The sequence below is a fragment of the Thermobia domestica genome, chromosome 9 (assembly GCF_964235325.1).
Source record: "Thermobia domestica chromosome 9, izTheDome1.hap1.1, whole genome shotgun sequence".
In the NCBI taxonomy this organism is placed as follows: Eukaryota; Metazoa; Arthropoda; class Insecta; order Zygentoma; family Lepismatidae; genus Thermobia; species Thermobia domestica.
In genome coordinates this window covers 84070797-84083295 of record NC_137462.1, presented here as the reverse complement: position 1 = coordinate 84083295, position 12499 = coordinate 84070797, and the positions used below count along the sequence as shown (strand labels likewise).

Here is a 12499-nt window from a genome sequence, read left to right as displayed (position 1 = left end):
TAAATTTGCTTATGATGCGGCGGTTGTTTATTAAATTGACGGCGAAATGCTCGCTGAACTGCAACAATGGACTCAATTTTTGCCAATTGTAGCACACAAAAAGACTTCTCCTGTGGTGACGCCGCCATTTCACTAGACAAACAACAAACAACAGCGCCAATGCAGCTGTGATTGGAACTTCTATCCGGGCTGTTTAAATTGTAAACTTTTCTTAATCAAGTAACGTTCGAATCATGTTTCTATCTTTTGTAGTTTGGAAGAAATAAATGTTTGAAATTTGTTCTTTCTTTTTGAATAACCCTGTATATTCAGAGTGGTGTGGTATCACGCATATATTGATATAGATATTTTGTTGCTCATCCATAGAGAAACACCACTGATGTTTGGATATACTTTAGTATTCCACCCTGTAAATATCCTAATAGTTTTAACAAAATTTAAGAAAAGTACATAAGGCTACCTGTTGTGATCATTATTTTATGTTGAGAAGACAAAATGGCTCCAAAACTCAGTCGACCTCTAACACGAACAACTACATTCTGTGCAGATGACTTTTTCTCAGACTTCACTGAATCCGGTTTATTATTCAGAACTGTAAATAAAAGGGAAACATCTTTGATTACATTAAAGAAACGAAGAAAAAAATCAATACTATGAATCTCACATTTGTGAGAAAGTTAATATCCTACTAATTTTCAACGTATTTTAAAACCTTGATGTCGAAATAAGAAGAAAGGGAAAAAAGGAGAGAGAGAGAGAGAAACAGAGAAGGAAAGTTCTTGTAACAGACCAAAATTTGTCTGCTCAATCTTTTGTTTGTGTTTGCCGGGATATTATTTATCTGCATCTCGTGTTAAGATTTTCAGTTATGTACAATTGTTATGCCTAATGTGTACGAGTATGTTGCTTTACACTCTGTTTTATTTACTGTTAATATTAGATGTTGCGATTTCTTTCTGTATGAGAATACTACTGAAGTGCACCAATATAGCCGATTTTCAAATGCATCTTTGCATTTTCTTGAAACGATTAACTGCAAAACTATCTATGACACAATTTTAAAGACACAATTTTAAAGAATGAAAATTTTAGATAGATAAAGGAGACAGAAAGTTTAGTTTACACTGTTAATCTAGTAGTAGAACATAATGTTCTGATCTTCGATAGTTTAACTTTGGAATAATTGATTAATTTTGTTCTAAAAGTTACTTATAATGTGTGATATGTAAATATTTCGAAGTAGGTCTTCGATAAGTGACAAAATGTTTGAGTAAAAGATTTTATCTATCTAAGTCAACAAATGCTATTGTTTTGAAAGTCACTGAAAATTAAAATAAGGGAATACTCACTATAACATAATGTATTCTTTATGAAAATTTCACATTCTAAATCGAATTTGCGTATGCACATTGCCTTTGGTAAATGTACTATCTCTAAAAAATAATCATATATCTCACTGGGAGTCTATAATGTGATTGAGCTGAATTTTAATAATGCCTATATTTTAATTGTTATGCTCTGTTGCAACGACGGAAAGAAAAGATAATTTCAAATAAGAAATATTATACAGTAATGTGTTATAAGTAAGTTGAAATAGTAATATAGTTAAAAATTTGTCAGCGAACCGTTTAATGTTAATGATTATGAAATAATGAGCAACACTAGCGTTGATTCAAAAGTTAGTAAACCAGAAGTGGCGTATTACCAGATTATTAGTATCAACTAATGGTAATGTTTACAATTCTGTTCCTTGTACCATGTTTGGACACATGAACATGAAATTAACATCAAGATTATCGTAATTATTTTGATGTGAATGTGGGAATGTACATAACGATGCTTGTGTGAGTAATCGAATTTGTCTATTCTGGTTAATCTGGTTCACGGATACATGTACTCTTCCTGCGAAACTAAGACAAATTATGTTTGAATTTTGAATTGTCTAATATCATTTGAGTAGTATTCGAATACTCAATTTGAATGCGTGACGAGGGTCATCTTGTCTTCAGAAAGAATTTGCAATTGCAGGAGCGAAGACGAGTGACACAAAATACACGCAAATGAAACACATCGGGTTACTAAGGTGTTCTCATTCTTATCTAGTATCTAAACCTTGCTAATAATCTTTATATCTATAATAGTAAACACGAACACTTTCAAACGATGAATAAAGGTTATTAATAATACTAATTTTATAGCTGCTAGCAAAAGTTGTAAAAATAATAACTTTTCGAGCTGACGTTCCTTCAATTTATCCCTCTGCACTCCATTTGTAAGCAACAGATAGAGCCTCAACTATTATTTTTATCTCTTTATTCGAAAATTTTAATTATAAAATGTTCCAAGCACGAACAAGTGAAGATACTCTTGTCAACTGTTGTGATAACAAAGAACTACAAGGTGAATAAATCAAGCCAGTCGAGTTAGTACATCGTAGTTCAAACGATGGCGAATTGCAGTGTCGGCTCAAAGCCGATTAATTAACTCCATGGCCTATGGAACCCAGAGGTTCAATGCCGCGTTCACAAAAGCTCTCCACTGACTTCTATCCTTAGCCAACTGAATCCAGTTTTTACTTTGTATTCCTATTTCTGCGAGATCCATCTTAATATTGTCCTCCTATCTGCGCCTTGGTCTTCCTAATGGTCGTTTTCCGATTGGTCTTTCAGTCAAGACTTTGAAAGCGTTTCTACTTTCTTCCATCCTAGCTACATGACCTGCCCACCTATGCCTTCTAAACTTGTGACCCTAACAATGTTTGATAAACCGTATAAATTATGTAGTTCCTCGTTATGAAGTTTCCGCCATTCCCCATTCCCGTTCCTCTTGGGTCCGAATATTCGCCTCAGGATCTTGTTCTCAAATACTTTGTCTATGTTCTTCCCTCACAGTAAGCGACCATGTTTCGCAACCATACAGAACAACAGGCATAATTATCGTTTTATATATTTTAAGCTTCAAATTCCTCGACAGAATTCGCGACAAGAGATTTTGAACCGAATAGTAACACAAATTCCCTGCTTTTAGTCGACATTTAATTTCTTTGTGAATATGACTTTCGTCTGTTCATATTGATCCTAGATATCTGAAACTATCCTCTTTATCAAAAGTATTATTTAATATTTTAACGCATCCATAATTTGCTGTATTACGGTCCCGACGCACTTACATGTATTTAGTTTTCTCTGCATTTACTTCTAAACCCAAGTCACTGCAAGCGCTTAATAAGACCTCTGCATTTCTTTCTATTGTTCTCCTATCATCTCCTTTTAAATTTACATCATCAGCATACGCCATAACCTGGTGAATACCGTTCAACTCTAGGCCCTGGTTGCTATCTTTGATTTTTCTTATAGCATATTCCAGGACAAAGTTGAATAATAATGGCGACAACGCATTTCCTTGTTTCAGGCCATTCTTGACGCGAAAGCTCGTACACAAAAATTTCCTTACCCAAACTTTACTTTGGGATTCATTTAAACATATCTTAATTAATCTAATTAACTTTTTAGTATTCCAAATTCTGTAAGGACGTTGTATATTTTTTCTCTCCTAACCGAGTCGTAAGCCTTTCTAAAATCAATAAATAGTTGATGTATCGGGGTATTGTATTCCCACTTCTTTTCGAGTATTTGGCGAATGATAAATATTTGGTCAATAGTTGATCGATTTCGTCTAAATCCACACTGATAATCTCCAATAATTTCATCTGTGTATGGGGTCAATCTTGCTAATAGAATGTTTGAAAGGATTTTATAGGATGTTGACAGAAGAGAAATGCTTCGATATTTATTACAGTCAGTTTTGTGGCCTTTCTTGTGAATTGGAACAATGATTGATTCTTTCCCCTCTTGTGGCAATTCTTCCTTCTTTCAGATAAGGAGAATGAGTTTGTGTACCTTGTTCGACAATTTTTCGCCTCCAGCTAAAATTAACTCATCCGGGATTTTGTCTACACCCGGAGACTTGTGTTTGTTTAATTTCTTTATAGCGTTTTCTACTTCTATTTGGTTGGGTTCTGGAATATACGGTTCTGCGGTGTGTATCTCCCTTTCTCTATGCATATTAGTTTTTGGCTGCGTGTTAAACAAATTGTCAAAGAAATTTTTCCATCTATTTAAGATGCTATCTGTACTCATGAGAACTGTTCCGTCAGCTTTCTTTAATATATAAGCACGAGAATGATAGCCTTTCTTAAATTCATTGATCCCCTTATACATGTTCCGAATGATTTTATTTTTATTATCTTCAAGTTCCTTAATTTTAGCTTTAAAAAAATCGCGTTTCTTTGTTCTAAAAGTTTTGGAAGTTTCCCGCCTGATGTCTACAAAATTTTGTGTAGTTATTTCATTCGGATTTTGTAGCTAACGTAATTTCGCCTGTTTTCTCTTTTCTACTAGTTTAATGCATTCCTGGTCGAACCATGGTTTGTTCCTACGTATTTCTGCGTGTTCCAATTTTTCATTTGCTGAAGTTTTAATGAAAATAGAAATTTCTAATTTCAATCCAACTATCCTCAACACTAGTGCACTCCGAATCTTCTAAAGCCGAGAATCTATTCGAAACTTCAATTTGGTATTACTCTCTTACATGGCTCTCTTCTAGTCTCTTTAAATTAAATCTCTCCGTTTTCAGACATTGACTATTTCGTTTGTTCAACGATATCTTTCTCTTATTATCGCTGTTACCAGGTAGTGATCAGTGTCACAATCAGCCCCTCAAAACGACCGGACATTAATTATGCTAGATTGTCTACTAAAACGTGATCAATTTGATTGTTTTTTTTTTTCCGTCTGGTGAGGTCCAAGTGTATTTATGTACGTCGAGATGTGGGAATTTTGTACTCTTCACGATAACGTTTTTGGATGTTGCAAAGTTCACGAGTCTAACACCGTTGTCATTGCACTCCTTATGTAGACTTCCGCTTCCTATAATCGGTTTGAAAATATTCTCTCGTCCTACCTTCGCACTGAAATCCCCTAATAAAATTTTCATATGGTATCGCGGGAGTTGGTCAAATATCCGTTCCACTTCTTCGTAAAAACTGTTTTTTATATCTCCATCTTTATCTTCTCTTGAGGTATGTACATTTAAAACAATAATATCACACCACCGACCCTTAAGAGTAATAAAAGAAAGTCTGTCAGTAACAAATTCAAACCGCTTAATTTCTAATATTATTCGTTTGCGAACGGAAAACCCTGTTCCTAATTGGCGATTTTTATTTCCTTCTCCATAAGAGAACGTAAAATTTCCGGAATTCTCAGATCCATTTCCTTTCCACCTAACTTCCTGAACTCCTACTAGGTCCATCCTGTATTTCTCTTAACTCACTCGTTAACGGATTTTAACGCGCCTGCCCTATAAAGACTTCTAATATTCCATGTTTCAAATTTCATGCCCATTTTCTTTTGCTGAAATCATGCCAAGTTATCAGTCCTTGTCCGAGGCTTCTGTGAATGATTCTGAATAAGTGCTTTTCTTTTCTACAGGATGAGATTATTAGCCTTAACCACACCCCCAAGCTGGAGGACCACTCGTTGTCATCTGTCCGCGACTGCTCATTCAGTATATTCGCAGCTAACCTCTATATCTAGAGGCCTTCTCGTCGATTCGCAACCTGAGGACGCGCCATTCCGTGGTGACAGCAGGAACTCACGTTACACAGGCTCATGAAATTAAATGAAATCTTTGAGTTTTACGTCCCACGGTTATGCCGGTTAGGCTAAAGGAGACGGTGATGATGAGTAATGAATGAAATGTGGTGGAATGAAGAAAGTGGGAGGAAACGGGAGAACCCCCGAGAAAACCCACGCACACGGTGTTTGTCCACCACAAAGTTCACTTGGCGGGGGCTGGGATTGAACAACCCGGGACCCCTATCACCAGAGGTGAACGCTCTACCACTGAGTCACCGCGGCCCCTTACACAGGCTCACAGCAGATACTTTAGGCAAAGTGTTAAAGAGGATATGATTTTCTAATCTTACAGCAAATAATGCTTAAATAAAGCTATACACTCTCGAAGTTTTTGTGAAAAGGAATTACGTAAATGGTACCCGCTTTTGCTGGTTACTATACATAGAAAAGGAAACTTAAACAAAACAAGACAAACAACCAACCAACCAACCTCCCTAACCATCAGAATGTAAAAATTATATGAATCTTCAGTTTTTTTTTTTCTTTTCCCCATGAAGATTACAATCCACTTTTCTTGCCTTTCGAAGTCAATTGTCCTTACCGAACACAGTCACTGTTGGCACTTTTCTAATCTCTGAACTGACATATAATGCAATTAAACAATTAACAAAGAAGATACTCTAGGCTAACAATAAGTGAAGTTTTACATAAAAGCGAATTTCGCCATTTGAAATAAATAAATAAATGACCATGGCTTTGCTGATTGTGTGGATACCTTTATTTGCATCCTTGCAAACAGCTAAAATTCATCATGGAAGTAATTACAATTTTGATATGTATGTACAGGGATATTCAATCAAATCCGATAATACTATTTCTAATTCTGCTCGAATCCTCGCTAATTTGTTGAGGGCACTTCAATTAAGTTTGTCTCACAGGTTCTCAGTTTGGATTATAGTTCTGATAAATGTCATCCGAAATCGGTATCATCATTAGGAACTTGGCAATAGTATATTCATGATCAGTTCTGTGTTTGTGTGATGTGATTGAAGATCCGTATATGGAAGTATAATATTATCCCTTTGAATGCTTTCTACATCATATACTCACTAGACTGACCCGGTTTGAGCAATGTGCAAACTGGATGAACAGCCTCATGGTATCATCACCGAAATCTGCGTCTACTATAACTTGTATAACGTATGAACCAGCTCTCATTGCTTCAGATCACACATCTCCACTTGTTACTGTTTAGCACAGTCATAACACAGTTCTCAATTTGCTACGGAAAAATACAGTTCTCGTGCTGGTCGTTTACTTTCAAAATTCCAACATTTATGACATTGTTTGACAAAAAATCATTTTGCCTTTTTCGTGATTTGTACGACTATAGCCAGTCTGTTCTCTCGATTAGTTACTCTATTCTACGAGCTCCTCGTGGCTAAGCGGTTAGCGTACACGCCTTTGGCGTGAAGTCCCGGATTCAATTCCCGACGGGAGCTCATGTGGTTTGAATTCCACGTTGAGCGGTAGATCCACGTCTCATTTAGCCTCGCTGCTGAAAGGAACACTAAACTAAAAATCAAATAAAATTTTTACTGTATATACATTTTTGCGACACTTCTCTAGATCTGCAACTTTGTTCTATGCGCGATACAAACGCTATCATCTTTAAAAGTATTGGTCGTGTTCATGAATTTCATCACTTGAACAAACACTCTGTATATCCACTGAAAAGTGACAATGTGAAGCTACGACTGCCAACTAATGTTAACCATCAAACTGATCACTTGACTTGACATACAAATTTTCAGTGCCCAATGTGGACAGTCACACAATCATTAGGACATATAGTTCATGTATCCTTAAAGGTAGAATACCACTAAATAAGTTTCATCTTCAGAAGTGCAGCTGTTTAGTATTTTCTTCAGATGACCTATGGTGCCGAATTTAGAAAGATATGAATAAATATGACTTCTATGAAAGGAACTTTTGTCTTCGTATGTACAGAACGAGGAATAATTTATAATATCCCCCACATACACTGCCAAAACAAAAGTAATTGGGTAGTTACCTAATGTGATGTAGAACCCCCTTCTGCAACGATAACATTTATGTACATTTAGTTTTAAAGCAACAAGGATACGAGTAATAGTCCGGTATCTTACGATAGCAAATGTTATGGCAAGACTTGTTTAAACTTGTTTTCTTTATGCTGTTAAACATATAATAAGTGAGGAAGCCACAGTTAGTGGAAGTGTCTTTTTAATTTTTCGCGAAATGAATTATAAGTATTAAGGAAATACAAAGTTTAAAAGAAACAAAAACAGTTGAATTTATTGAAATAATCACCGTAGTGAGTTTTGGTGGTTATTAAAGTAATTTTAAACGAACTGGAACCGCAATATTTAATTGTGTATATGTGTGTTACATACACTTCTGGCTACCGAAGTGTCACACTGATACATGAAGATGGGAAGGGCTCTAGTGAGATACTGAGTCATGCCGTTTCAACCACCTTTCTCAGCCCTTTCATTTTTGAGTGGATGATCTTCAAGTTTATCTTTGAAGAATTCTCATGACGTCCCACATCAACCTGCAAGGAGCCTTATCAACTGGAATCTATGGCCTCATGGGGTTCTCGCCATATCGAAAGCCAATTACCAGTTTGAAACATTAGAACTGTCTCTCAACAGACGGTGCCACATGTTTCCAGTCTTCTATGCTCTAAGTAGTGACGTCATGAACCATAACGAGATGCTTTGTCACCCGTAGCATAGCAGTAACAGAGGTATTCTATTGGATGTTCCTGATGTCATGTAAGACAATATGGTTCATACACTGCTCCGAGCATTTTAACAAGACGCCGCTGGTAACCATTATTAAGCAGCCATTGTAAAACAAGATTAATACACAAATTTAGTGAATTAAATTCACTAAACGATCCTGGCTTTGAGTAGCATTTTTGTAAAAATAGGTATGGTTTACAAAATATATGCGTATATGTATTCACACTTTGGTAAGCCATTTTTGTATAACACTCCACTTCTTGTATAATGATGTGTTTTCCTGCCACCAGAATATGAAAATAATTCTGGCTTTGGGAAAGCCTCTTTTTAAGCTACGCTCATATTGCATACTACCACTTATTTTACATTAATCGATCATAGAAAGGAAAAAAAAAAAATCATACTCAAAATTTACGACCACATCTAATATATATATATATATATATATATATATATATATATATATATATATATATATATATATATATATAAGATTTACTTAACACGCAGCCAAAAACTAATGTGCGTGGAGAAAGGGAGATACACACCGCAAAACCATATATTCCAGAACCCAACCGAATAGAAGTAGAAACCGCTTTAAAGAAATTAATAAAACACAAATCGCCGGGTGTAGACAAAATTCCGGTAGCTGGAGGCGAAAAATTGTGGAACAAGATACACAAACTCATTCTCCTTATCTGGAACAAAGAAGAATTTCCACAAGAGTGGAAAGAATCAATCATTGTTCCAATTCACAAGAAAGGCCACAAAACTGACTGTAATAATTATGGAGGCATTTCTGTCAACATCCTATAAAATCCTATCAAACATTCTATTAGCAAGATTGACCCCCTACGCAGATGAAATTATTGGAGATTATCAGTGCGGATTTAGACGAAATCAATCAACCATCGACCAAATATTTACCATTCGCCAAATACTCGAAAAGAAGTGGGAATTCAATACCTCGGTACATCAACTATTTATTGATTTTAGAAAGACAAACGACTCGGTTAGGAGAGAAACATATTACAACGTCCTTACAGAATTTGGAATACCGAAAAAGCTAATTAGATTAATTAAGGTATGCTTAAATGAATCCCAAAGTAAAGTCCGGGTCGGAAAATTTTTGTGTGCGAGCTTTCAGGCCGAGAATTGCCTGAAACAAGGAAATGCGTTGTCGCCATTATTATTAAACTTTGTCCTGGAATACGCTATAAGAAAAATCAAAGATAGCAACCAGGGCCTAGAGCTGAATGGGTTTCACCAGGTTATGGCATATGCTGACGATGTAAATTTAATAGGGGATGATAGGAGAACAACAGAGAGCAACTTGCAGGGACATAGATTTGGAAGTAAATGCACACAAAACTAAATGCATGGAAGTGCGTCGGGATCGTAATACGGCAAATCATGGATGCGTTATAATGTCGAATAATACTTTTGATAAAGTGGATACTTTCAAATATCTAGGATCAATATTAACAGACGAAAACCATATTCACGAAGAAATTAAATGTCGATTAAAAGCAGGGAATTCGTGTTATTATGCAGTTCAAAATCTCTTGCTGTTGCGAATTCTGTCGAGGAATTTGAAGCTTAAAATATATAAAACGATAATCATGCCTATTGTATTGTATGGTTGCGAAACATGGTCGCTTACTCTGAGGGTCGCATAGACTGAAAGTACTTGAGAACAAGATCTTGAGACGAATATTCGGATAAAAGAGGAACGGGAATCGGGAATTGCGGAAACTTCATAACGAGGAACTACATAATTTATACGGTTTACCCAACATTGTTAGGGTCGTTAAGTCTAGGAGGCTTAGATGGGCAGGTCATGTAGCTAAGATGGGAGAAAGTAGAAACGCTTTCAAAGTCTTGACTGGAAGACCAATCGGAAAATGACCATTAAGAAGACCTATGCGCAGATGGGAGTACAATATTAAGATGGATCTCCCAGAAATAGGAATATAAAGTAGAAACTGGGTCCAGTTGGCTAAGGATAGAACTCAGTGGAGAGTTTTTGTGAACGCGGCACTGACCCTCCGGGTTCCATAAGCCATATATATATGTAGGGTGTTAATGAACTATACCGACAAACTGTAACAGGTGGTTCCTCACATCAAAATAAGAGAAAAAGTTCATATGGACCTACTGCGAAAAGTGCATAGTTTTAGAGCTAGGGCTGTCCAAAATCTCGGAAAAGCTAAATTTCAACAGGACCTATTTCGAATTCTAGAAACTGTGGATGGTGGTCCTTATCAACGTAAAAGAAGTTACGCATACACAATCCAAAAATGCATATTACATCAATTTTCAATGGGTGTTTAGGGTATAATTCTCAAATATGCTCTCAATGGAGATTTCAGATATACCGTGATTTCAAGGAGGGTCCAAAGTAGCCAGGAGGTAAGCCTTGACGACAATCGACATCCAGTGCTTTAGAGGAAAGTAAGAAGTGTTAGGAACTGGCAGTTCCACGTATTTTTTTGTGTTCGGAATAACGTGTGATGCAATGTATTTCGTCCGGCATATTTCACGTTTTCTTCACTTATAAGCGTGAAAGAAAACATTGCAGCATAGGTTTTCCCGAGTACGAGAAACCGCGCTTTTGACGATTCTTAACACTTTCGACATTGCGCCAAAGGATTCCGTGTTCACTGCTGTCAAGGCTTATCGTTTGCCTACTTTGAACCAATCATAAAATCAGAGCATATCTCAAAATTCTATTGATGGCATGTCTGGGAATTTCACCCTGCAAGAATACTCTCCACACCTATTGAACATTAATGAAATATGCCTTTTTGGATTGTGTATGCATGACTTCCTTTACGTTGATAGGGACCACCACTCCACGATTTCTCGAATTCAAAATAAAGCCTGTTGAAATTTGGCTTTTTCGGGATTTTTGACAATCCTAGCTCTGAAACTATGCACTTTTCCCCACAGGTCCATTGGAACTTTTTGACTTATTTTGATACAGGGAATCACCTCCTACAGTTTGTTGGTATCGTTCATTAACACCCTTTATATATATATATAAAGAAAAAGGGGGAATTAAATCAAAAGGAAACCTATTTCTGCGCAACCAAATTTTTATCTGATATCTATAGCATCTGACTATTTTCAATTTAATTTAAATTATAAGCATACCAGGAACTAGCAGTGGTGTCACTCCAATCACGAAACTTCTGTCTATTTAATATATGTTAACATGAGAAGATAATTTTCTATTAAGTGTGATGGATTTATCTTAGCTTAGTTATTAAATTTATTAATTATGGCAAATACCAAACCCTTTTAACCCATGAACTGTTCATTAATTTCAGGTACTATACTCGGATAAGAAAAAGAGTAAGCATGAAGATGATATATGCATAGAGATTAATAATTCTCGTAAACGATTCGTTGTTTTGTATTAAATACAACAAAGAAGGAAATAACAGAAAAGAAAAGTAATGTTAACAACTGTTACTGAAACAATTTAACAACAGGGACCTTTGTATAGTAACAATGTTTTCAACAAATTTGCAACAGAGTCCAATTTATTATTTCTTAAACTTTCTTAATAATCATAAATCATAACTCAGTTTATTATTTTTAGATATTAATTTTATATAGTTTGGAGATTGTGCTCTATGTTAAGTCCACGTACATTTCCCTACATTTCATTCAGTTCATGCCTCAATCAGCTCTTTCAACTATTTGCTTTATTTTAATCTATATATATAAAAGAGAACGCACAAAATCCTTTGTCCGCTCATCACGCTAATACGGCTGAACCGATTTCTTTCATTTTTGGGGGGTTGTTAGGATTTGGACCCTAGATGGTTTTTATCATATCACTTTAATTTTCAATTACCAGTGTCTTGAGATAATTGACCAATCAGGTGTCAATACGTAAAAAAAATCCTTTGTCCGCTCATCACGCTAATACGGCTGAACCGATTTCTTTCATTTTTGGGGGGTTGTTAGGATGTGGACCCTAGATGGTTTTTATCATATCACTTTAATTTTCAATTACCAGTGTCTTGAGATAATTGACCATTCAGGTGTCCATACGTACAA

At 35.8% G+C, this 12499-nt stretch overlaps 1 protein-coding gene across 2 annotated transcripts in view; it reads right to left on the bottom strand.

Annotated features, from left to right (window-relative positions):
* hob (bridge-like lipid transfer protein family member hobbit) overlaps positions 1-12499 on the bottom strand; it is a 176363-nt gene that overhangs the window by 92938 nt on the left and 70926 nt on the right. For both annotated transcript variants that reach the window (XM_081771445.1, XM_081771446.1), the window contains exon 14: positions 461-592. In XM_081771445.1, the coding sequence (XP_081627571.1) occupies positions 461-592 (132 nt within the window). The remainder of the gene's footprint in view (positions 1-460; positions 593-12499) is intronic.